Consider the following 27,575-nt stretch of genomic DNA (forward strand, 5'->3'; position numbering starts at 1 on the left):
AAACTAGGGCAAACGCGCTGCTGTTGCCAGGCTGCTGCGTCCTTTGGCAACGGATTGGTTGCGGCTCTGAATTGGATTGGAAGAAAACGGGAGCTTGCCCCCGCGCCTTGTCGCAAGGCAGCCAGCCCGATAGTCATCAACACCAAGCTATGGCGGTGATCATGTGCGTTTCAGTGAGTGGATTAGTTTGGTCCAGCGAATGTTTAGCGAAACAAAGCAGCGTGGGCCTATGGAAGTACATAGATGGGCGGCGATATGCTTGTTTTATTGTAAGATATATTTTTAAATCGAGCTTCGCATAGCAAAAATTTCGTTGAAGCGGAAACGCGCCCCAAAAATGGTTCGTTGTGATGAGAAATTTGTTCCATTACTTTGTATAGCGAGCTGACGGGGAATTGGAAATATTTCGTTGAAGCGAAAATTTCGTTGAAGCGACGTTCGTTGTAGCGGGGTTCGACTGTATTATACCATGTACTACTCATTGTGAGCAAACCTGTTTTTGCGGATTAAAATCAAGGTGACTGTTGTAGAAGTCATATATAGCCACCGTTTGTGACATACTTGTTGCACCGCGGCAGGTATGGTATCATAACTGGATTCTTATAGACCTTTTGCATCCGCGATGTGGCAGCAGTGCGTTCATGATCCCAGGGAACTTCCGGTCAGCCAACTTCGACAGTCCAGTTAGCCAAGAAAAAAGAAGTATTTTGTTGCATAGTATACTCCAGGCACATATTCTTGGTGTTTTCAGATATAGGGACCGTGCGCTGAACATCAAGCTCATGTAGGGGCTTTTTTTGTTGCACTTAACACTACAATTCACCTGTCAAACGTTCCAACTCTGCAGCGAAACTGGTGCCAGCTGGAGGGTCCTATAAGTTTATAGGCTATTGTAACATATGCCGCTACTGAGGGCTTAACCAGAAGTCTTCTGGGAGCTCTGTTTGTAAGCATGAAAAGGTTCTATATGCTATGTTTTTGCAGTTGTCGATCCGCACATGCAAAAGCTGCAATGCGCTGGTCTGTGCTGCTTTGGCTGGCACTGTAGCGTTGCCTTTGAGAACTGTATTGTCATCTAAAAAATAAGCTCTTTGAATAAATTTTTGTGAACGAAGAAGTCGTCGCTAAAATAAATTTGAGTCAACTGCCATAATTATACAAACAGAGGGAACGAGAGCAAACAAACGAAAACACCGCTTGAAGTGCAGCAGATGACAGGCGAGAGTCTGTGCCCTGACGTCATGCGAGCGGCGCTTGCAGCACCCCTGTAGTTCGTTTTCGGGGCTAATAGCCGCAAAGCTAATGCGGCGGGCACAGAACTGTTGATTTGAAGGTCGACCGCTTCCGTAGTGTCGCCTGGAACCTGCGGTGCCCTTTAATTAATACGGCTCTGCTTCTGCATGCCCTGCATAGCTTGTCTGCTTGACATATTTGCATGGTGATTATTTTTTCAGAAATAGCAGCAACATACTGTACTGCACCTTGAACTTAAGCTTCTCCAGTTCCCCACAACCGTCGCCGTATAGTAGTAGGGTTTGCTTGCCTTCTCCATGTCACCCCCAACTCCCTTGTATGGGAACTGCCTCTTCTCCTTCCTACAGTTCTATCTATGTCCTCTCTGGACTCGCACCGTAGCAGAAAGGGAATCGCTGCAGTTTTTGCAATGCTTCTGAGGGGAGTCACGGATAATTACAGCTGTCGAGAGGCTAATGTGGCGACGGCCCAGGAGCTCCAGAGGGCATTGTGCACATTCGACGTGGTGGGGTGAAAATGAGTTTCTAGTGTCGCCTTTCCTCTCTGACTCGCTCCTGCCATGTATCGGATTTACACGATTGTAAGTCAACCCCTCCATATCACGTGTGACAGGGGGAAAAAAAAGCATACCCGCGGGCGCATTTTATAACGAAAATTTATTAGTAGCTGGCATGGTCACTGGACTACTACTCCTCACTAGCGCTGCCATTGTCATTGCTGCTACGGTCCCGAAGCATGTTGCCGTCCAGCAAAATTCCGCATTTGCATACATACACAAGTCCACGTCGAAAGCACCCAACCACACAGAGCCGTCGGAGAGGCTCTTTTGACATGTCTGGTTGGCGTAAATTCGCGCTCTTCTGCCACTAGTCACTCATACTCACGGCGGAGCAGGTGCTTAATGGGAAATGCGGGTCGAAAATCGCGTTTTTTTTTCGAAAATTATCCATTTTTTGTTTTTACTTGTTTTGTCAAGTTTAGTACCTCTACTTATATGAAAATAAAAATCAAAGCTGAACTAAAATGGGAAATGGATTAAAAATGCATTTAAAGAGCACAAGGTGGCTATTAAAAAACCGAAAGTACGCTGTCTTCGAGCGTCTCGCCGCCGCCATGGCGCGGTTCCTCGCTGTTGCGGATCGCGTGAGGAGATCAGCCAAGCTTCATTCTCTGAATCGCCATGGTTGCCTGGGCGTCTACAGCGCTAGAAATTATAAAGAAAAGCATGTTATTGCCGTGTTTTTTGAGCGCTGCGACTCGTTTTTAAATCACGTGGTATGAATCCGGAAACGCCATTGGCCATCATGCGCGTACATGTGGCAAAGCCTACTTGCTGGGTCCATGTGTCATCGAGGTGCGCTTCAGAGTGACGATCGTTCGGCAACTATATCTTCTTCATGGACGAAGCGAGACCTAGCAAGCGCAGTCATCATGGAGTGAAACACCGTTCGGTGCACAAATATTGAGGTCGCCGACGGAAATCTAAGGCAAAGGCTCGTCCAGCGACAACTCAATCCACGGTTAGGCCTAGCGGAAGCGGTGCCGATCCCGCCCGTGTTACGGATGCCTCCGGCGAGTTGCGGCATGCAGGGACACCAGCAAAGGTGCACGCCGAGACTATGACAGCGGGAGCTCGCGTGAAAGCTTCGCCATCAACGTCAAAGCTGCTGTGGCGGCCCGTTCGATAAGAATTGAGTATGAGTAGCTAGTGCGGTTTTCATCAGTGATTGGACTTCACAAACTGATGCATCACAAATCTTTCGCTGCAATCAGCCGGAAGGTACACGATGCTGCGATGAGTGCAGTCTCCAAAAATCTCTGGAAATCGCGGGTGATTACAAAGAGAGATGCCGGCGGGGATAATATTGCTGTGATGTATGATGGCACATGGCATAAACGTGGCCATAAAAGCCACAACGGCATTGGGACAGTTGTTTCCCTGGACACTGGCCTTTGCCTGGACTTCGAGGTCCTTTCGAACTACTGCCTTGCCTGCAGCCGGCACAGGGTCCTGCCAGATGAGGAAGAAGAAGTCTGGCAGGCATTTCATGGCCCTGTGTGTCAAAAGAATGTAGACTGCTCGTCCCATGCTATGGAGACAGAAGCAGCAGTGCGTATATGGCAGAGGAGCCGATCTTACGACACACCACTGTATTTCAGAAAGTTTCTTAGCGACGGGAACTCGAAAGCCTATGCAGCAGTGGTAGAGGCCAATGCCTACAGTGGTGTCCTTATTGAAAAAGAAGATTGCACTAATCACGTGGCAAAGCGCCTCGGAACCGCTCTCCGGAAGCTAAAAGAACCCCTGCCAAGAGGAGAGAAACTGAAGGAGCCTGCTATCCTAAAGCTGCAGACCTACTATCAGGTTGCTATTACTAGCAACAGGGGCAGCGTGAAAGGAATGTATAGAGCAATTTGGGCCTCATATTTTCACTCATGCTCATCCGATGGTGCTAGCAGCCATAAGTTTCAACAAATCTGCTACTTCGACAATGGCAGCGCTCTCACCCGCCACCATTGAGGAAGTAGCAGATTTGTTGAACGCCCCACTGTCTACCGCACCTATGACGATCTCAAGGCGGGCCCCCTACTGCAGCGCACAGTAGCCTCACAGCGTTGTCACATCCAGCAGCTTTTGTCCGCTGAAAAACCCGGTGACCAACTCCCTGGTCAACTTCTTCGTCGAATGTGGCAGCTGCTCAGAGACAACGCGAAATCCATCAACAGCACGCTGTTGTGCGAAGATCACATGCCAGTTGGTCATTGTCTCCTGAAGCTGTCGAATCGTTATCTGGAGAAGCATGTCGCAGCCAACAAAGAAACGCAAGTTTCTGTCACTAGAAGAGAAGGCCCAGGCTGAAGCTGGAAAGAAAAACATCAATCATTGCGGAAAAATGTGAAATTCCAGTGAGGTTCCTTTCAAAAATATTGTTGCAGGAAGAAAGCAGGCCCACGAGTGTAAAATAATGTACAGTTGAATCCCGTTATAAGAGGCACGGATATAATGGACAATCGGGTATAATGGACACTATTCGCACACATGGTTGGCCGCCCTATCTCTCCCATTAACTGGACCTCTTTTGTAAGAGACACCGCATATAGAAGACAATCGGTTGTAAAGGACAAGTTGTCCATAAATTTTGGTCAATAACCTCGCTTGTAAAAGACATTCGAGGTTTACATGCGGTGCCGTCAACCACTGACCGCAGTTACGCCCGTTGTGGAAGCAAAAAAAAAAAAGAAAAAAAGAAACGGTTAAAGACCACTGCAATGGGAATGCTTCACAGAGAAGCACTTCAAGCTTACCACCAAGGTTACGTAGCGGGCAACTATGCGCCACAGTGAGCCGACCATAAAAGACGACGAGGAGGACATGCAAGCACGCTCCCGGTGCGCGAGCAACGAATCGGCTGTGACATGACAAGACCGAAGGCCAGCGGCGCTTGGTCCCGTTAAGCGGGCCTGCTTTTAAAAACGAGGCCTCAACGTCTGTCTGGTTTTTCCGCGGCCAGAGGTACGAGCGGCGACCACGCGTGCAGGCACTTGAGCGGGGCAAACTCTCGGCATCGCTCGGTGACAACTCAACTTCAAGCCGCCGATATGGTGACCGGCGCGCGCGGAGAGACCGGAAAGCGTGGAAGATAAGGGAGTGACGAGGGGAGCGTAGTTGCGAGAAGCGTGGAAAAAAAAAAAAAAAAAAAGGCTATGACCTCCAAGATATGCGCGCCGACGCGTGCAAATCTCGGAGGTCATAAAAGAGCGAGTTTTGTTTTCCCACTCGTCTAATGGATGGCGGTAATTGCTTCTGCCACCTAGAATTACTCTATGTGGCTCCCTGCGGGAGCCATATAAGTAACTCTACTGCCACCGAAGCGGCGGAGACAGGAGTTTCATATTCCGAGGTCGGCTTGAGCGGGCTAGAATCAGCTGAAAGCGAGACAATAGCCAAGTCAAAATAAAAACAAGGCGGTTGTCGTTATGGACGACAACGGTCCGAGCAACAAATCTCAAAGGCTACGCTTTTAGAAATAGTCTATTTTACCCATCATTTGCGCCATTTATACATTCGTGTATATTTTTTTATTTAGTTTCGTTATAATTTCTAGTTTTGCTTCGCCCGGCAATCCCGCAGGTAACTCGATCAACCCTGCCCACAGTGTATAGCCGAATCGCTATCGCCATCGCCCTATTGTTCCAATTTTCCTTCTCCATGCTGTTGTCCGACTGATCCATGTGCAACTGATCTTCATGTGCTTCATCGATGTGGACAGCTGTTGCCTCGCTGTCACCGCATCAGTATGGAGAACAGCTCCGTCAAGCGCCATACTTTCCTGACTGTCGCAAAAAAGTTGGACATCATTGTGGATATAAAGTGTGGAATGAAGCAAGCTGACGCCGCCAGAAAATTTGGGTTGTCCAGAAAGACGGTCGGCGGGATTTGGACCCAACGAGAAAAGCTGCTAAAAGAAGCGCCAACCGGAGCAAACAGATCGAAACTGCGCAAGTCGTCTCATCCTGCCTTAGAAAAAGCGCTTCTTCTGTGGATACAGGATGCGCGGAGCAAGAACATACCGCTCAGCGAACCCTTAGTTCAAGCCAGACCCAGGCAGCTTGCGTTTGGCCTTGGCATTGAGTTTGAGGCCAGTCAAGGATGGTTCGACCGCTTCAAGCGTAGGCATGGAATTAGCTACAAAGCTGTTTGCGGTGAAAGCAAAGCTGCCGACGAAAATGCCGTAAGGCAGTGGAAAGACGAGACATTGCCAACATTGCTGAGAGGAAGGAAGGCTTGCGATGTCTTCAACCTGGATGAGTCAGGTATATTTTTCAAAATGCTCCCTGGAAAGACGTTTTGCCTTGCTGGTCAAGATTGCAGTGGAGGCAAAAAGTCAAAAGATCGTATTACAGCCATGTTCTGTACTAATATGGACGGAACTGAAAAAGAAAAAATTCTGGTTATTGGCAAGTCCAAAAAACCATGCTGCCTAAAGAACTACTCAATGAATGTAGAGTACACTGCAAATAAGGCTGCGTGGATGACAGCTGAGATTTTCAACAAATGGCTGACTAGTTTTGATCAGAAGATGGCAATGAAAAACAGAAAAATTCTCATGTTTCTAGACAGCTGTGCGGCACACATGAAAACCCCACCATTGAAAGCTGTTGAGCTGAGCTATTTTCCACCTGGCTGCACGTCTTTGCTACAACCTCTGGATCAAGGGGTCATTAGAGCTGTTAAAGCAAAATACAGAGAACGGCTTGTTCAGCGGCTGCTGTTTGATATGCTGCAGAAGCGGGAAACAACGATCAACTTGAGGACAGCAATTGAAATGCTATTTGGCTTCTGGAACGACATTAAGAGCAGCACTGTGAGAGGGTGCTTCCGTAAAGCAGGTTTTAATCTGCAGCAGGAAGACACAGACGAAGACATTGCAGATGAAGACTCTGGTTCTGTAGATGAGGAGCCAGAATCTTGGCCAATCATTCAGAGGAACTTTAATGAGTCGGGCACATTTCAGGGCTTTGTTGAAGCGGATGACAATCTTGCTGTTACAGAAGACCTCTGTGATGAGAACATAATGATGAGATCAGGATGGTGCAGGAAGATGAGGAAAGTGAAGACAGTGTCACAGATGTGTCTGACAACGAAAGTGATTGTGCAGCACCAATGACTTCTGGGGAGGTAATGACAGTACTTAGCCGAGTTCGTCAACACATACAGCTTTGGACCAGTGACCGTGAAGGATCTCTCAGCCTTGTCACCAAGCTGGAAGAAGCTGTGCTGAAGAACACTGTCAATGCAGCCATGAAGCAAACCAAGCTTGAGAACTATTTCACCACTAACAAAGCTTAACGACAAATGTCATATAATAAACCTTTTTTTCAACAGGTTATAGCCTGCTTTTGTGCTTTTTTTATTTGTATGTTGCCAACATCGATACAAGGGCTCGTTAGAAAATGAGAACTTGGTACCTTGCTTATAAGAGACCTCTCATATAAGAGACATAAACTGCTCACCAGTACCACATTTGATTTCTTTGGCGCCAACAGAAGCGAACGAGCATGCCAAGTGAGCTTGCGATCGCTGGGAGACGATGTAGGCCTAGCTCGCCGGCCGTCTATCCGGGGCCGAGCGTACTTGCGATTCGTCCGCAGCTCGTAATAAAGCGCCTAAATTCGTCAGCACAATCAATGCCTGAACATTTATGTTTCTCTTAAGTGAAAATACGGTTAGTTTTCCCGGAGCCGTTAGTAGCGATGAGTAAACAGGCCAGTCAGGCGAGCCGCTTCGTATACAGACAATTGCTGGCGCGTCTGCGCTTACCGCGTCCGAGTAGAAATCACGCCAACGATTTACTATTTCGCACAACGTTTTTTAACTCGCACTCTTTCGAGGTCACTTTAATCTAGGAGTTATTTCGTGTCAGAAACAAATTGTAGCCCATTTATGCGTCGTCGTCAGCGGCGAGAGAGGCCCGCATTTCGACCAGGGAAAAAAAAAAAAAAAAAAAAAATAAAGAAACAGACATGATCGGAGCAGCGAGGCGCCCGCTCCCTGCCCCGCCGGGTCTACCACGTGGCCATGACGTTCACGCTACCGGCGCTGTCATTGGCTGCGGTCGTCCGACCGATGCGGCAGTCGCACGACAATACGTCATGGCTTTTTGCGAACACGTGACCACTTTGTTTACACTCCCGTTTGCCCCATCTCATTGCTCTCTGGAACCGAAACTTCGACTGGTCGCTACAAAAAAGACTGCAAATAATTACCTGTCGCGCTCTGAAGTAAATGAGGTTTCGTGCCGTGATTACTGGGTCATTAACTACTTATTAAAGCAGAAAGAACCACGTGGATTTTTTTTGTGTCAGTACTCCTTTAAGCCGTTCTACCAGCACTGACGAACTTTGGACTTTACATAACTGTACTTTGGATTTTTTTTTTTTGCACTGTGTTATTTTGGACTTTGCTTCTTTGTTATTAAATTAAATTATGGGGTTTTACGTGTCAAAACCACTTTCTGATTATGAGGCACGCCGTAGTGAGGGACTCCGGAAATTTCGACCACCTGGGGTTCTTTAACGTGCACCTAAATCTAAGTACACAGGTGTTTTCGCATTTCGCCCCCATCGAAATGCGGCCGCAGTGGCCGTGATTCGATCCCGCAACTCCTTGTTATTTTGATGGCTTTGTTTAACAAGTGTCCTTTTCCGTTTTTAGCTCTTCTGTTTGGTTTACAGCATCGGGACGATTCTTTTTGAGAAGGGGGCATTGACACGTGTACTTTGTTTTTTCTGGGTGACCGCTTTTCACTGTCTAAAGGCCGGGATACATGGAGCGGAAAGCCGGCAAACTGGTGACAAAATACGTCCAGCGGGCAAAAATTTGACTCCCGTCGGCTACCCGATCCGATTGGAAAAACGCCGCCCGGCAAGAATCGCCATTGGAAGTGGCGGGAGTATCTAGCACGCTCAGCAGGTGTCGCAACGATCGACCTCCCTATGATTTCCGGCAGCTGGTTGGTTTTTGTGTATTTTTGGTTTTCCATCGGAGCGTCTGTCGTGTGGCCGCACTGCAGCGACTGAATGCAGGCATCTGGGCTAGGTTGGCAGAGCACTTTTGGGCTCTCTGCACGTGAAAGGGAGGCCACTGATCATTACAGCTGGATATTGAATGTTTAAGAGTACAAATTTGCGTAAACTTAGTTTTCATCTACAAAATTAAGTGAAGTGCTCACAAAACTGATAATAATTATAAGTGCAGTGCAATTTTCTTACCATCCCGATCGAAGGTTCCATGGCGCAAAATAGTGTGTGCATTGTACTGCTGCCTATATGGGTTTAGGTATAGGGGACGAAACAGTTTCTCGTTTGCGGCGCCCGAAGCTGGTTCTTGCTGTCGGCACACATGCTTGCAAAGCTTGGTTTTGTGCTTCTTCGGTGAGAAACCATCCCTGCTCTACAATAACCACAAGTCCCTTCTGCTCAAGTGCTTTGAGGGAAAAGAGTGATGACAGATTATAGGTAGAAGCGCCCCACACCTGGTCTTGTGGCTGTTCGCATCTGTGTGGGCCCAGGTGGCACACAGAATGCCTCGGGCATTGAGAATGAGAGCCGCTGAGAGGCCCATTTCACGCCAAATACCAGTAATTCTATCCTATCTGGCTGCAGCTGTAAATGCTTGTAGTTGGAGGAGGCTTTAAAACAGGAACTGAAACTGAGGTAAACATGAATAACCACAATGTGCTTTTACACAAAGTAAACTAAAGTCACAGTTGGAAAACCACGGAACCTTCTGCCTGCGTTCCGTGGTGCCACCGCTCAACGTAGCCAGACGGCGCAAAGCCAGCCCGCTAAAACGCTTGCAGCTCAATGAAATCTGTAGAAACCATTTGTAAGCGCCTCTATGAAACTTTTTTCAAAGTTGTTTAGTCATTAGGAGGCAAATAATACATTAAAAAGCCTATGTGGTATATTTTTTTTTCTGATCCAAAAACACATTCCTAGAAGTCTGGCAACACGGACAAATGTGTGGCGAGCATGCGGCTGTGTCCACCTGTTTTTCGCTGAATGTAAGCAATGCCAGAGAACCATCGGCGTCGTCCCACTGTGTGTAATTGTGCCGGGCGATGTTCACCATGAAATTTCGCTTCATGTATCCCGGGCTTAACAAATGTTATCATTCAGTGCTGGATGTGCCCGCACGTATCGGATGTTTCTTGAGTGTTATCAATGGTTCTGTTTGCTGTCTGTTGTCAACGACCTTATGCAATCTGAGTTGACGTATGTGCGATGTAAATGATGTAGAGCTTTCTGGAAGACACGCAGGCACCAGCGATTACTCTGGAACCTTCGATGACTGATGTAGAAAAGCCAATGCGCTTGACCTGCTGATCAGATTTTCGATGATTGCAGACTGTGTTCGCCGCTGTCGTCTTTCTTTGAGTGTAGCCTGTTTTTGAGGGCGCAAGTTCGCCCAATAACATGCTAGTTTTATCATTCCCAGTTTTCCTGCTTTCTTCACCATCACTACTCCCTGACAATATTGTTAAATTTGGTAATGGCAGCATTTTGAGCCAATCAGAGATGCCGTAGCAGCACAGTCTCTCTGATTGTTTCAAAATACCGCCATTATAAAACTTGACAATATAGTGGTATTTTCCAGTGTCCAGAATAACACCATGCAAGAAGAAATGTGAAGCATGCCATTTGAGGATTATGATCAAAATCCCCTCTTGCTACCAAAGGGGTGTGGATAAGTTGCATGTTTGCAACACATGAAGCATGCATTACTGTAACAAAAAAAAAGTAAGCTTTTGCACAGGCAAAAAGAAGCCAGCATTACAAGAAAACTGCCAGAAAAGAAACACTGCCCACAAACAAACATTTCCGGCAGGCGGCACAAAAAAAGAAAGAAAGAAAAAGAAAAGCTAATATTGTCAACGCTGAGCGAGACCCTCTTGCTGTCATTTTCCGTATACAGTCCAAATGCGACACGACCACATTGCGTCCTGCACGCCACAAGCTGTGCTTGCGAGAAGGCTTCGTGCGCACAGTCTTCCCATGCGAGCATGCACACACAGCCGCACTGACATTCTGCAGTGGTCTGGGGCGAAGGGAGAGGGCTCCATATGCGCTGTCTTCATTGCTGGAGGTTGAGGAAGACGAACCACTCGCTCCTCTCCAGAGGCCTGTGCTTTTCATGACAGTGTTGTACCACTGATGTGAAGATATCGTCAACAAGGCATGAAATCACATCTTTGGGTGCCAACACAAATTCAACAAACTGACATTCCTTAAAAAATTGAAATTCATTCTTTCCAGTTGCCCGACGTATTGGAAAATTTTTCGGTTACTTCCGTTTTAGAAAGCTTTTTCAGCAACTATATTTACTAGTGTAAAAGGCTGAATTTTAGTTATAAGGAAATTCTGATATAACAAAGTCAACTTTCGAACTGTACTTGCTTATACACCTCAGAGCCAACATTGGTGCTCAATTATGTTGTTTATGCAATTTGATCAGGCATGCCTGTCTCGATATAAAATTCTCAAAAGTGATACTATAACAGTTATAATTCTGTCAAAGCAGTGACTTGCAAAAAAGAAAATGCAAGCCTAGCAAAACACTGGCACTAAACATGGTGCCATATTTTTAGTAGACACTACATGACATTTGAGAATTTCTAAGCCCAACACCCCTGGTGTTGCCACTGGTAAGGACTGACCTTTGCTCTCCGTTGAGCTGCACATGTTCAACCCGTCGCAACTCAAGGTCAGACCAGTAGAGGCGCTCCTCGGGGCAGTCCATCGCAAGGGCCCCGGGCTGCCGAAGCTCTCCCGACACAAGCGTCTGGCGTGCCGAACCGTCCACAAAAGAGCGCTCAATCAGGGATGGGTTCACCAGGTTGCTCCACACCAGTACCCTGCACATTTATCACAAATTCAAATGGGGAGAGTACACAGGAAATATTGGATATCTGGATCCCTAGTTCCTGATCCTTAGATCATGCTAGTTAGTATTCAAAATCACAACGGCAATACAGTGTAGTACTATAAAGAAATTATATGTACTGTAATAAAGAAGTGCGCCACAGAAGCTCCACAGCCCGCTCGCCAGTGCTACACAAGTGGGGCTCAGGCTAGACGTTGTTCCTGGCGTGACTGGCTAAGCCTATGCTGTCGCGCCTTCCAGTGGGCGCCATTCGTGTCGTCCACAGCCGTGTCGGACTCCTTTGTCATAATTGGTGGAGGTTTTCTAGGTCTCCTTTAATCATGGAATTGTGCAGCCGAACTCTCCCTGCCATCATGACAACCGAAAGCACCCCGAGCTCACCACCACCAGTTCTCTGTATGCACTGGCACACTCTGTCAGTGAGGCCCTCCCATCTTCAGCGGCATTGACGACCATGACGTTGATGACTGGCTCTCATCTTATGAACACGTCAGTGTGCACAACAAATGGGGTGACATCATGAAATTAGCCACCATCTCTTTTTACCTCACCGGCATCGCCCAACTGTGGTTTCGGAACCACGAAAGCGAAATCCCAAGCTGGATTGTGTTCAAGATAAAGTTCAGTGACATCTTCGGCCATCCTGGTGTTCGAAATCTTAGTGCCAAACAGCGCCTGCAGTCACACTCTCAGCGATCTGGTGAGACTTTTACCAGCTACATCGAAGGTGTCATTGACCTCTGTAACAAAGTCGATGTGTCAATGACCGAGAGCAACAAAATCAAGCATATATTGAAGGGTATTGACAAGGATGCATTCCAGACGATTTTGAAGAGCACCTCTACAGTTGCCCAAGTTACTGAGCTGTGCCAAAGCTACGACAAGCTCTGCTGACAACGCCTTGTCACCCACTGCCCTGTTCAACATCAGGAATCATTGTATGGCTCAACCCCACCTTTTCAACATCGCAAGATCAAGGCTTTCGTGCGGGAAGAAGTCGCTCGCCAGCTTTCCCTCATTTCCAACTTGCCAGAGTCAAGTTCGTCCTAGTCCGATACTACGACATGTTGTACAAGAACAAGTGTCCGAAGTCCTCACGCAGGAGCGGGCGCTCTCAGGTCACCACCCAAGTGACTTACGCCAACGGCCTCACAAAACCACAACCACTGACATTCCGGGCTTCGCCTCCAAGCCGCCACGACATCCAGTCCATCGAGTAATTAATCCCTGGTGCACAGCAGACAATTGGTTCATCTGCTATTTCTGTGGTCTTCCTAGACACGTGGCACGGCTGCGCCACCGCCGCTGTCCGCTTCATCCACGTGACGACCCATGCACAGCTGTGTGTGAGCATCCGTTGTCTTATGCTCCAGACCACGAATTCAACCAGTTCTTGACCGCTGGCAAGCAACTTCTTTCCGCACAAAAGCCTTGATCTTGGGACCTTGAAAAGGTGGGGTTAAGCCTTCAACAAGTTCTTGGCCGCTGTTCTACTTGTCCCCGTCATCGCTCGCTCTCCTCAGTGCATTGACGTCCTTCTACTGCTGACACGGAAAACTAAGCAGTGCAGTTCTTGTGGCAAGAACTGTGTCATCGTCTCCAAGCTCAAGCCCTCTTCTTTCGCCGCCAAACATTATTGATGTCGCTGTTGAAGGTGTCTCTGAGCTTGTCCTCACTGACACAGGTGCTGCCACATCTGTAATCTGTAAACCATCTTGCTCAATCCAAAAAGTCAAAACGCCTTTCTTCGGTCCATTACTCCGCACGGCCACAGCACAGCACGTCCAGGCGGTGGCTACGTGTACCGTCAGACTTGAAATTCAATGAGTGCTCTACATAGTCGAGTTTGTCGTTCTTCCCCACTGTTCCCACAATATTATTTTAGGTTGGGATTTTCTCTCCCATCACGAAGCTGTCATTGATTGCTCCCATGCAGAAGTCACCTTCTCTTCACTTGGCAATGCCATATCTGACATTTCGTTTTCCTGCACCAAGTTGTCCCTCACTGACGACATCCAGATACCTCTGCACACATCTGTTCAGGCACCTGTATCCTGTTTCATTGCCTCCGACTCTACCGTACTCTTCACACCTTCCACTGCTTTCATTCATTGCCACCTCTCATTACTCCCAACCGCGCTGCTTGGCCTCCAAGCTGGTATGATTCACCTTCCCATATACAACCACTTCCCATTCCCAATTATGTTGCTTCGTGGTGAATCTCTCGGCACTGTAGAGCCTCTACACCCTCTGCTGTAGTCCTGTAACTGCCACATCGGCTAAAGATGTTTTCTGCCATATCACTGACAACACCTTAAACCCCAAGCAATGACATGACCTTCTCTATCTCCTCGACAAATTTCGCCGTGCTTTTGACAGCCACAGCACTTATTTGGGCCGAACAACCCCTGTATGTCAACGAATTGACACCAGTGCTCACTCGCCGCTACGGCGGTGACCATACCGTGTATCGTTGACAGCGCGCCACATCATTAACAAGCAGGTGAAATGCTAAAGCGTGGCGTCATTGAACTGTCTGACAGTCTATGGGCATCGCCAGTAGTTTTAGTTAAAAAAAAGGTTGGCTCGATCTGCTTTTGCGTGGATTACCATCGCCCTAGACTGCTTACAAGGTCCAGAAATGTTTTCCTCCCTCTATCTATGCTCTGATTATTGGCAAGTGTCTATCTTTGCAGATGATAAGCCAAAAACTGCTTTCATCACACCAGATGGCACATACTGATTTCGTGTGATGCCATTTGGCCTTTGCAACGCGCCCGTGACATTTGAGCCCATGATGGATACCATTCTCTGAGGCCTTGAATGGAACACATGCTTGTGTTATTTGGATGGTGTAGTAGTGTTTGCACCAGATTTTCCAACTAAACTTGAAAAAATGTCACTTTGGGGCACGCAAGCTGACCATTCTCGGACATGTTGTGTCAAAGGATGGTGTTCTCTCTGATGCCGCTAAGCTACACGCTGTTAAAGAACTCCTGAGGCCTACGAACACTTGTGCATTTTCATTGGCCTCTGTTCATACTTCCACCGCTTCATTCAAAATTTTACTTAGATTATGGCACCGCTGACATTCTTCGGGGAGACTCCAACTTTTCCGTGTGGTCCCCAGCTTGCGATGATGCCTTTGCGACACTGTGCTGCCTGCTTACAACAGCACCGATACTGTGCCATTTTGATCCAACTGCTCCCAAGAAAATCCATACAGATGCTAGCAGTGTTGGTCTTGGCACTGTGCTCACCTAGCGAATATATGTTGTTACTTATGTGAGCCGCATTCTCATGAAAGCTGAAACGAATTATTTAGTCACTGAAAGAGAATGTCTAGCAATCATCTGGGCCATTAAATTTCGTCCATACCTGTACGGCCGGTCCTTCGACGTCATTACTGATTACCACGCACTTTGCTGGTTGTCGTCCCTCAAAGATCCCTGTAGCCAGCTAGCCCGGTGGGTACTGAAACTCCAAGAGTAAGACATCTGGGTTGTCTACTGCTCAGGCAAGAAACATGCCACTGCCAATGCTCTTTCGTGCTCGCTTACCCACGCCGACATTGAAGATTGCCTCCTTCCTGCTTCAATGCTCTGTTCTAAATTACGGCACTCCCCGCGAACTCTTGAGCAACTGAGGCCGCAATGTCATTCAAGAACTCCTCACTGAATGCCGCATTATTCATTGCTGTACCACTGCATATCACCCGCAAACAAACGGCTTGACAGGGCGCTTTAACCAAACTCTTGGTGACATGCTTTCGATGTATGTGGCCTCCAACCACGCCAACTGGGACCTCGTCCTTCCCTATGTCAAGTAGGCCTACAATACGGCACCTCAGGCAACGACGGGCTTTTCTCCCTTCTTTCTACTATATGGCCTAGAACCGTCATCTCCCATTGACACCATTCTTCCTTACCATCTTGACTTGTCAGAGCGTACACCGGTTTCCGAAGCCGCCCGGTATGCAGAAGAATGTCGACAACTAGCATGCTCACTTACAATGCAAGAAGAAGCGCTACAGAAATTTCGTCATGACGATAGGTGCCCCCACTAGCAGCTTTCACCTTACGCTCTTGCTTGGTTGTGGGTGCCTCCTTCTTTGACACCAGGTGTCTCCTCAAAGTTTGTCTCTAGATACCATTGACCCTACCAGTCCTACAACAAACTTCTCCGGTAAACTCTCATTGAACCTCTGACACCCCCTACGGACCTGCGTCACTGAGGCCACAAAACTGTGCATGTAGATCGCCTCAAGCTGTATCACAAGCTCTTCGTCCTCGTGACGCCTTAGGCCACCAGCGTGACTCCGCCTTCAGCGAGGGGGGAAGATGTAATGAAGAAGTGTGCCATGCAGAGCTCTGCAGCCGGATTGCCAGCACTACATAAGTGGGGCTTGGGCTAGACGTTCCTGGAGTGACTGGCTAAGCCAACATGGGCACCGATGGCGCTGAGGTGAGAGCGAGCAAGCAGGACGACTGACATCGACGGATACATCAGAGGTAGGAGGCATACGGCGAGGCAAGTAACGGCGCGAGTCGGTAAATAGGCAAGGAGACGGAGAAAAGGAGCTTGAATACGGCGACGTCCAGGAGGTGCTGAAGTGGCAAGCGACATGGCCAATGCGGAGGCAATGGAAGCAAATGGGCTTGTCGTCCGGAGTTCTCCACTCGGTAGGGTTGCAGTATGTGGGAGGGGAATACACATCGCCATGAGGAGTAGTAGTCAGCATCGTTCGGGTGTCAGGTCGGGAGACGGAGCAGGCAGCAGGCAAACCTAGTTTTGCTAACTTTTGCCATACAACTTCCTGAATGAAAGAGATTACTGGGGCTCTTTGGTTGATGGTGGGGTCAGGTGGGCATCGATGGAACGGCGCAGGACTTGCAGCCTTGAGCTCGCGGCGAACAATACATGTGATGTGCTCATTTAAGGGTGGTGAAGCAGTAAGGTCGACGTAAGACGACGTTGCAGCCATGTTAGGAAGCTGGGAGAACTGTGGAATGACGCGGCAGCTTTTGGCGAGCTCAAAGCGGCGACATTCCTTGACAATGACGTCGATGGTGGACACATCATTGAAAGCCTACAAGTTGAATCTGTCATTCGCGATCCCTTTGAGTATGTGGCTGACTTTGTCGACCTCGGCCATTTTCTCATGGACTTTTTGGCAAAGAGCGAGTGTGTCTTGCATGTACGAGACGAGACATACGATTCAGTAGAAGACTGAATTCGGGTAGCAAGCTCTTTTCTAGCAGCCAGCTACCGACCGGTGGGATTTCCAAAGAGGTCGCTGAGCTTCTTCTTGAAAGCATCCCACGTAGAGATCTCGTCCTCATGTGTCCGGAACCAGACAATGAGGAGTGCCGCCAAAGTAGAATAGGACATTCGCTAGCATAATGGTAGGGTCCCAGCGTTTGTTTTGGCTAACACGCTCATACAGGCTGAGCAGTCCTCAACGTCGACATTATCTTAGCCAGAGAATATGCCAGGATCGCAGGGATTGGTAACCGTAACATACGTTGTTGTCGGGGTCGCAGGAGTAGATGAGGTGTCGTCACAGGCTGCTGCGGAGCTCCGTGGCAAGGACGGGGAACGGCACCCTCCACCAAAATGTTACGCGAACGAAGGATTGAGACTGGAGATTATCTACAAAGTATCTTTAGAAGGGGTAACTGCAGCGCTGGTCAGCTCAGCTGACAGCTCGAGAGCCACAAAGCGTTCGTCGTCTTCATCGGGGCGCCCGCGTGCATTGGCCACAAGAAACACGCAATATGCATGCATCAGTGTATAGCCGCTTGTCTCACGTGAAAAAAGACGGCCACAGTTTCTCAATCAGGTAACAGCAAATCTCCGCACGGGTCGTCGCACGCTGCATTCAAAGCTATCGCTGCCAAACCTATTGTGATAAGCATTTTCACCTATCAGTTTTACAGCGTGTGGTGCATAGTGCCATTGGTAGCGCACTGCACGCATTTAGTAAGCGATAATACAAACGCGCCCCCGTTTGTGACGCGATAAACAACACGCGTCACGGGCCACTGGAGCACCACCAACTCGACACGCGTCGGCGTTTCATGCCGCAGCAATCGGCGTGGCGCTTCACTTACGTAGATGTCAATAAATTTTTTCAGTTATTCAGATTGTACGTTTTTCCGGTTAGTACGTCTTTTTCTTGCATGTTTTTTGAAAACGTATGAACGAGGTTCTACTATACGGTGTAGGAGCCTAAACTTGTGATGCAGCTATTGTTGTCTCTTTATGAAAAAAATTCAGATGAGAAGATGGCATTCTCCAACTCGCTGCTACTGAGGCTGTCAAAAGAAATCAACTTTTCAAAATCAAGATTTTTCAGAGGTGGCCATTTTCACTTTCAAACTCCGACATCTGCTGAACCAGTTAAAATTTCTGCAACGTAGCAGACAAGAAACTATGCAGAAGACAAAACTGCAGGTCTTTTGCTACAAGTCAGATGGTACAGTGGACTCGTGACTGCCATGGAAGGACTTGAAAGAGCACTCAAAACCTTCGTTAGTGGGCTACCAATGGGCGCAGTAGGGAAAGAGTTAAAGCATGTTGCTGGCATTGTCTTCGTGGCATGGCCCCCCCCCCATGCCCAGGATTGACAAATAAACAATGATCACAACATGCCCGAACCAGCCTGCACACATGCACACAACAGCGAAATGGTGACTGGAAGCTGGAAGCACTGTGACTGCCAAGATTTCCTTTCATGTGTCACTCATGATGATGATAACTGAAGTTAAAAAAAGAATTCTGGGGTAAATTTTGGGTGCTACAATGTCACGACGAAGAAATTGCCCGACAACGATAAGACAGGTGATCGAGTCACGTGATGCGTGCTCCTTTCATCTGTCGCGTAGGCTAGCCTAACGATAACCAAACTGCTGTAAAGTTGGTTTAGCCCTTCTATACTTTAAAAACCGGAAACAAAAATTTTGTAGGGCGCTTAAGCTTTGCCTTTAAGAGTGGAACGTGATGCTATTCAAAGATCTCTGACTGCTTCTCACGCTACCCGGTAACTGCAGCTTATGTAACCATAATGTTTTCTTGGAAACGCTGGTGGCGAATGCTATCCACGAAGGCAAGCTTTGTGGTTCTTTTTTTCAAGGTGTTGCAAGGAACCGAGTGGGCCGCACTACTCCTTTTAAGACAGACCTCGAATGGCAGCTAGAAAATGCTATCTCGTTAAAGGGGGCTTTTGTTTGAGTTCCCACAGAACTGAATTATGTTTTCTCATACAATTCAAATTACAATCTACCGTTATCATGTCTGTAGGTTGTGTGTAAGTTGTATTTTAAAAATTTTCTGACACAGCTTACTTTGAAAAATTCAATTATTTCAGTAACGCCTACGCGCCACGTGGAGGGCCTGTGTGAATCAAGATGCGTGGTTCGAGCTGATTTTCTCAGCCGGAGATGCTGGCGTCGACACTGGATTTTCTGCAAATAGGGGCCCTTATTGGTGCAATAAAAAAATCGCCCCAAAGCACAGGTCCACTATTAGACTGAGAACCTCACTAGGTATTCAGTACAACAGAAAATCACCAATTCATTATTGCTGGAGGAAAGAAAAAAAGAGGAAACACTTGATTCTATTTAAGAGAAATTCTCTATTGATAAAGATATTTTCCACACCTCCAAATAGCAGAATTCGTGACATACCGAATAAATGCAGCCCATCGCCTGGCAGTATGTTTTATGGCTCAACTGCCAATCACACATTCGCGACGTTTGCCAGCACTGACATGCGATGACATCTAGGCACAATAGTGGGACGCTGGTATCCACTATGTGGCGTTGTGATTGATGAGGTGCTCACACATGCGAACCCTACCATTTTCTACAGGTTTTGTGAACATCAGGAAGGTCAGTTTATGCTTTCAATATTTTATTTGTATTGTTCACATTCGAGAGATTTAATGGGTATACAGACCATTTTATCATGGATGCCACCATATTGCTACGCAGTGGCGCCATCTATGGGCAGTCAGCATGCTGGTTTGGGTGAGCGCTCCGTCTTGCATGGCAGGTATACGCTCGGCCATAGTTTCTGGCGTTTGTTTTCGCACTCATGCGGTCTATTTAGTACAGGGTTCCTACACAGTATTTGGCTGAAAATTCAAGGACATTTCAAGGATGCAAAAAAGGCAGAATTCAAGGAGTGTTAGCGTAATTTTATTTCCTCACATGACTTAGGAAAGGAGCCCTATTTTCGCCTTAATTTCTTTTTCAGGAGCTGTTATCTCCACTTCTTTTTCTTTGGCTGTTCGATAGAAACAGTAGGCCTTGACGAGACAAGTCAGGTTATTTTTTGCTTCGGCGTTTTCCGAAAAGCGATCCGCTGACTCCTGCAAGCACTTAAGAGTTTTTTTGAGCTTTGTGTTCTTCTCTTGCATGCTCTGTAGCTCTAGCTCGAATTCTTTTCTCTTCAAGGTTACCTGCTGTGCTACAGCTTGCTTCTTCTGTTCGTCCAGGTATAACGCATACCTATGCCTGGCTTGGCGCACTGATGACTTCAGTTCTTTCGACAGCGGAATGTTAAGCAGCCCACTGTGGGTTTTCACGGCCTCGCAGATGACTCGTAGTGAGATATACAAGAGCTCTGCCATATTTTCGACCGCGATCTGCTTGTTTACACTGAAACCTCTTTCTACTGAAGCCTGCCCATGGCTAAGCAAGAGAAGGACCTTCAGTACTTCCCATAACATTGAGAATGCCGCGTCATGCTTCAAAAGGCGCACGACGAGAACGTCAAGGCGTTCATTTCATTTCATTTATTGAGACTGTGAATCCCATCAGGGATTGTAACAGGAAGGGCTGTATGTGATACGTAGGAACATGGTATAAGGTGTTACATACTAAATCTGATACAATAAAAAACTTGGGCACATAACAATTTGATTACGTGATTATACAAGAGAATAACTAGAACGGAGAGGATATGACAACAATAATTGCAGTTACAGAAACCAGTTACAGGGTCAGTATTGAGGTAATAACAGTAACGCAACAATCAAGGTTACAATAATGCCAACAAGAAAAGAAATATATTGCACCATTGCCTAATTATAGTCAAGCACAAACACCGTTAAAATAACAAGGCAATAAGGAACTACGTAAATAATGAGAAGAATTATTGCTGCAATGCGTATAGTTGATCCGCAATCAGGGTACCAAACGTATCTAAGGATGAGCTGTCAGTGATACCTGTGTTAAGATTATTCCATTCGCATGTCGCCCTTGGAAAAAATGAGTATTTGAAAATATCAGTGTGGAATGAAAATTCACTTAATGTGTGTGTGTGTTTATGACGAGTTAATCTATTTGAGGACGTTGATATGTATTTCATAATAGGCAGTTTAAGTTGATTGTGCATTAACTGATACATGATTTTTAGTCTAGCAAGCTTGGCTCTGTTATCCATGGTTAGAAGTTCTGCCCGTTTCAGTAATGCTGTTGGTGAGTCTGTGATGGAGTGTTTATTATATATGTATCTCAGTGCTTTTCGCTGTACCCCTTCAAGTTTTTTAATCAGCTTGTTAGTAAACGGGAACCAAATGGTGTAGGCGTACTCTAGAACCGGTCTTATAAGTGTTTTATATGTGAGTAAATTTGTTCCAGATGGTGCTAGTTTAAGGGGTCTGTTAATGAAGAATAGCTGTCTTATTGCGGTTGATGTGATATTGTTAACGTGAGAATCCCACCTGAAGTCAGATGTTATTGTCACACCAAGGTACTTATGCTCATGAACAGATGCAAGAGGAATGTTGTTAAGGGGGGACGCGGGTCTTGAAACGGCAAAAAATCACAAAAAAGTCTATTTTCGGAAACGTGCATTTTCGCTACGTTTATACATTCAAGAATCCCTCCGCGAAATCTAGAAGCTAAATTTAATCGGAAAATAATAAAAAATCGCGCTTAAAGGGGCCAGGATGAACGCGAAATCAGCAAAATTTGGTCAAAAATGTTCAAACTTCGCCCCGTCACCATTTGCGAACGCGGTGGCCGATGGCCGCCATCTTGCGCTTGTTTTGAAGCTGTTTTCTTTGTGCGCATTTTGCACCAGTTCAAAATGGCGTCGGCGAAGGGAAACCGACGCTATCGCGTCATTTCTGGAGGATGCGTCCGTGGCGCCGATTGGCCAAAGCGCGCACACCCCCCGCGCGCCTCGCTCCTATTGGTCCGGTGCTCGTCGGCGCGCGCGCTAGACCGCTCTCGCGTCTTGCTACGTTTGTTTATCTCTGGTTTCATCGCGCTGCTGTCAGCGTTTGTTCAGCCGCTTGCTTCGCGACGTTTCATAAGATGCTCATTTCACTGCCCGGATGGCTGGAAAAGATTGTCGTCTCAAGGCTACTACGCGTCAAGCGGCTGTGGAATGCGCGACGGAAGGCGGCTAGGCCTGTGATACTCGCGGAGTTGCCGGTTGCTGGTCTGCCTGGACATTCTACCGGATCGAGTTCCGAGCTGCAAACTGGCACGGCTAACGTCAACACTTCGTCCGCCCACGCCACGCGTGTTGGCACAGATCGTGCAGGCACTGTTTCCTTCACGACTGAAGAAAGTAGCGAGCGCGCAGCGAGCGCCGGAAAACGTCTGGAGCGCCGGACCTTCGAAGTGCTAACTCCAGCAAGAAGCGAGAGCCTCTTTGAGCGCAAGGAAGCTGGCCAAAAAGCGGCAAAAAGATAGGATGTATCCAGATTATGCCCCTGGTGAATTTCCTTGAGATTTTATTGGTATGTTCTCAATAAAGATGTTGCAGAATGTTTTTCCTTGATTTCTCAAAACAACAATTCCGACAGACTTCCAATTTTGGAGGTAAAATAGCTTTGTCCTATTTCAGCTATCAACTTAATTTTTTTTTTTGCCAGAAAGATAAATGTATGCAGTTAGCAATATGCACCTTTTAAAAGTAGCACTCTTCTCAAAAAGTTTTTGAAATGGGTCACATGCTTGACATGTCAAGATGGCATTTTTTTTCTCACAACTTTGATGAGCTCTAACTCTTACTCAGATTAGCCTAGAACATTGAATAATACCTTATGGCACTCCCTGAACATTCTAGATAGTCTTTATACTAAAATTACCGTGTTAGGGTTTTCTGTTTAGATGCTAATTTTCCTCCAAACAAAGGACTCAGCTTATACAATGCATTTAGAGTATATCAGAAACTACTTATCCTGTGGCAAAATTAATTATATTTTTAGAATCTGCATATTAAAATACACAAAGTGTGAAAATTTCGTTCAGATCTGTCCACAAATAAAAAAGCTGTATTTCAAGTGTAGCCTCCCCCCTTAAGGGTGTACAGTCGCCGACCGTTTATTCGGACCTCACGAAGACTGCGGAAATGTCCGAATAAACAGGTGTCTGAAAAAGCAGATTAAGAAAAAAAATAATGAAATTCTTTATTTCCATGCACTTATTCGGGCTCGACAGCAGGCTTGAAGAAATCATGAATGCGCCATTGCACGCTGTTCCGTTTACGCGCAATCATATAAGCCTGAATCTTGGAGAGGGTCGTACGGTTACTATAGGCGGCTGAAGTACAGTCACTGCTTATACACGCTTTACATGCGACAGCAGCGTAGCACATGGTGCGTCATCTTCCGACTCGGAGTCATCGTCCGGCGGTGCAGCAGAAACCTGACGAATGATCTCGCCGTCGTCGAGTTCTGCGCATGTCAATACAGCAGTGTCAGCACCTGTGAAACTGTCAAATGAGACGGCGTCCGGAATCGCAATGCAACCACTGTGGAAGGAGACAAATCTTAGGCCTCCCGGCACCCGCTTGCCGGCATTCCCCAGCGCAGTCTGCGCGGGCACTGTCAGCACCATTAGACACTTGACGCGATGTTTACGTATGCCGCGTTCGATCACCGAAACCTCGACAGAGCACACAAAGCAAACACTACCGTGCCGACACCAGTCGCACAAACGAAAAACGTGGCCTGCTCGCAGTGTCGTGCGCGAAAAAACAAATCGGCTGCTGGATTGTCTTGACATGGCTTACTAAGCTGAAACCGGAACTGCTGTAGAGCCACTCTATCGAACCGGGCAGAAACGATGATGATGAGCGGGGATTTCCAGTAGCGCCACTTCGTGGGGCAGCAAGGAGGCTCCGTTCAAAACAAAAATGGCGTTCAGCAAGTCGAACCATGCACCGGTCAGAGTCGGTGCATGGTGCTCTCGATCAAGTTGGCTCAAGAGTGTCCGAAAAATCAGACGAGAGGTTGCAAGGCGTCCGAACTTTCCGCAGTTGTTATACATTATGGTCTATGGGGAGAGTGGCGGTGCCGTGAAGCTGACCGAATAATCGGGCATGTCCGAATTTGAGTCCGGAAAATCAGTCGGCGACTGTACTGGAAGGTTGATGTATGTTTTTTTCTGGTTATAGATAAAAGAACTGACTTTTTTAGGGTGGTTGCTTGGGCTAGTTGGTAATTCATGATCAAAAATAACGTACAGCGCAAAGGACAAGGACAGCGATAGACGACACACACAGCGCTGACTTCCAAAGAAGTCAGCGCTGGAAGTCAGCGCTGTGTGTGTCGTCTATCGCTGTCCTTGTCCTTTGCGCTGTACGTTATTTTTGACTTTTTTAGATTGGTATCCATCTGCCAGTTCTTGCACCACTGGGAAACTGCTGTTATGGCGTTACTTAAAGTTTTGTGGTCCCTGGTCTCTTTCATAGTTTTGCAGTTCATGCCGTTTTTCTGAGCAGAACTGAATGTGCCGTGCACACACAATATCGCTCTTGTGCTCAGAGAGAAGCTTGCTGTCAATTAAACAGTTAAGAACAACTTTCAGCTTCCCAAGGCACATTTCTGCCTTTGACATCTCTCTGGGGTCGAAACATGACAACCCTCGAACCATAGGGTACCTAATAGGACTTCTCTCCATGATTTTCAGGATCATGTTCACAATGAACTTCCGACACTCACCCCTAAATTCAAGAACACACTTGGTACTCGCTTTTCCGCTCTTTAAGATCTTCTCAGCCACCCGTCCAACATCCACTTTCTCAAGTGACGCGTAATTGGCAGTATCATGAACATCAATTCGCAGCAGTTTCGTGATGCTCATGGCTTCTGTCAATACCGAGCGCTTCACGAACCTTGCAAGGAGGCTCTTCAAGACAGTTTCAAGCTCTTTCGCTAAAGAATCACTCTGAAAAACAGTTAAGAAAGCCTGCACAACCATTGCAACATTTAGGGAAAAGTTAATTATGCAAAAAACGAGGTGAGGCGTGCAGACAGGACACAAGAGTAGAGAAGTGGACAACACAAACGCCGACTACCATTTGAAGGGAGCACTGAGGCGAAAAAAGAAAGAAGACACAAAACTCATCTGCGCAAGCTCAGGAATGGTATCACCACGTGTCAGTCGGGTACATGTGCCGGTCTACGTGAGAGACAACTGTTAAGGCACTTAATCGTTTTTTTATAGCTCGTTTATAGCTCTATAAACACTGTGCGGTGTGACTACGAGCAGTCGTACTGTGGTGTTAGCCCACTTTCTCCTTCTTTCGAGAAGGAAGATGATACCGTTTTTTTTTTGGCTGTGCTCGTTCCGTTCTCTTTGATGCACTCACATGTATTACGAAAATTTTGTCCTCAAAAATAGCCACCGCATTCTTTTTATGCGATCCCTCTTATATATTACAGCTTTACAGAGCAAAAAAGCAAGGCTGAAGCACAATAGCTTATATATGTAGGCTATCATGCTGGTTCACCTACCGCAGTGATCGCTGTTTTGAGCAAAGCCATCAGCCTCATGCAGGAGGCTAGCGTAGACATATAGTGATTGCAAGCCTACTAGACTTTAAATGCGCAAGAATGATGCAGGTGTATCAAAAATATTTGCTAGTGCCTGCCGCTTAGATGGTTGCCTTAGGTTGGCTGTGCATGCGCTCTTATGTTTTAGTTATGTTCATGCCAAGTCGCTCTTAGCAATGTCACCGTTCCTTTCGCTGAGCTCTTCAGCCCCAGCCACACCAGAGGGAAAACGCATGTGGCATGCCTGCAGCAGTAAAATGCTGCTGTGGCAATCACATGACAGCATGAAAATCTTGTTACCCCTCTTTAACTCTTTCGCTACCATGGGAAAACAGGCAGTTTTTAGTAGGTGGAAGGAAAGTGATCAGATGGTGAGCGGATTTACCATGGTAATGCAGAAACACTGGTTCTCTTCATCGAATTAAAACCGATATACGCAAAATAGTTCACAACACATACACACACTGCGGCTGATAATACGCATCACATGTTTGCGCCCCCAAGAGATACTTCCGCGTACTGTAGTTACCATTGCACCAAAAGGCTTTCCTGACGACCTCACACGAACGAACATTGAAAAAAATTCACAAAGTACAATCTAAAACATCTCGAAATCGTTCCGCAGCATGCGATAGTAATATTTTCAAGCAGCGCTGCACCGGACCGCACAAACCAGAAAGGAGGAAAGGCTAGCGGTGTCCTTTCCTCCTTGCCTGATGAACAGGTCTATCAGAAGCTTGAGAATGCAGTTAATTTTTGCATCTCTGCTTTGGCTACGATATGTTGCGAACTAGCAACATTCAGCATTTACGGCACTCGAAGGCTGTAGCAACATGCTGTTTAAGGACCAAGAAATTGCCTCATTTTTTAGCAGGGAATGGATGTCAGGTCCTCTTACGGTAGGAAGTGGCTTCGAGCATGACGGCTGCCTAAGAGGAAGAGAGGCCGTGCGAAGTTGGTGCCTGTAGCCAGTGGTATAGCCAGTAAATATTTCTGCCTTCGCCAGCTGCCCCGTTTAGGTGCAGCACAGTGTTGCTGTATTTCGTACAGCTGTCACAGGGACTCATGGTGTTGCTGCCATGTTATCCCAGAAGCTTAATGACATCATTCATTATTTCGTCTACAAGGATGTTTATCTCGTTGTTCTTTAAGCTTTCTCTATTAGCACAAGGACACACTGTCGAGGACATGCTCTGTCCGAGCTGAAATGTCCCTCTCCTGTTTTTCGCATGTCTTGAGAGTACTGTACAACTGGACACATTCTTTGTATGATTCACTGTACGATACATGTCAATAAAAATTGAATTCATCAGAAAACACTGACAAACTCATGCTGGAAAGAATGACAAGCAGGATAGTGGCCAGTAGGCAAGCACCTGCTTCCCACTCAACTTCTGTTGAACCTTTTTTAATGGAATGAAACAGTTGGAAGCAAAAGCGCAACAGTGATGCTGCTGAAGCTGTGACTGATGTGGATATGCGGGCTCTGCTGTTTTGCACTTTCGTGAAAAATATTTTTGATTTTGTCTAGGCAGTCAATCTATTAGGTAACACGAACTATTGTCTGCACTATGCTCATTGACATTTTGCCTACTGCACCAGAGAAAATTGGTCAGTCTGACATTACTGCGAATGGAATTTTCCTGCAACCGACTGCACTCTGCAAGAATTGAGATCGAAAGGGTGGCTCACCCTAGGAGTGGGTGTAGGGCAAGGTGTCTCGGGCGGTCCTTGCCTGATGCCAGCAAGATGCCCAGCGGGCGCCCACCGTCCAGTGAGCTGATGTTGATCAGGTTGCCCTGGCTGCAGCTCCAGAACAGCTGCCGTGCATATGGGTCCAGGGCCAGAGCATACGGGTGTGCCCCCACACTGGCAGCCATCGTTGTCACCTGAATTGACATCACTCCATTGTGGTGTGCCAGAAGTGCGGAAGAAAATGCTGTGGGGGCCACCTGTGCAATTTTGATGAGAACCCCTCCAATGAAAGCAAGCCGCAGCATGCCAAGTCGCTCTTAGCAATGTCACCGTTCCTTTCGCTGAGCTCTTCAGCCCCAGCCACACCAGAGGGAAAAT

The 27,575-nt window shown here is 47.1% G+C and overlaps 1 protein-coding gene across 5 annotated transcripts in view; it reads right to left on the reverse strand.

The window, feature by feature from the left end:
* Nucleotides 1–27,575, reverse strand: part of arr (low-density lipoprotein receptor-related protein 6) — a 466,849-nt gene that overhangs the window by 22,664 nt on the left and 416,610 nt on the right. For 3 of the 5 annotated variants that reach the window (XM_075691044.1, XM_075691042.1, XM_075691045.1), the window contains 2 exons: nucleotides 27,195–27,454; nucleotides 11,475–11,672 (listed from right to left, as the gene is read on the reverse strand). In XM_075691044.1, coding sequence (XP_075547159.1) covers nucleotides 11,475–11,672; nucleotides 27,195–27,454 — 458 coding nt within the window. Of the gene's footprint in view, nucleotides 1–10,389; nucleotides 10,969–11,474; nucleotides 11,673–27,194; nucleotides 27,455–27,575 lie in introns of those variants that run through there. The other 2 variants (XM_075691046.1, XM_075691043.1) reach the window with 2 other exon arrangements.

This window comes from Dermacentor variabilis, chromosome 4 (assembly GCF_050947875.1).
Source record: "Dermacentor variabilis isolate Ectoservices chromosome 4, ASM5094787v1, whole genome shotgun sequence".
In the NCBI taxonomy this organism is placed as follows: domain Eukaryota; kingdom Metazoa; phylum Arthropoda; class Arachnida; order Ixodida; family Ixodidae; genus Dermacentor; species Dermacentor variabilis.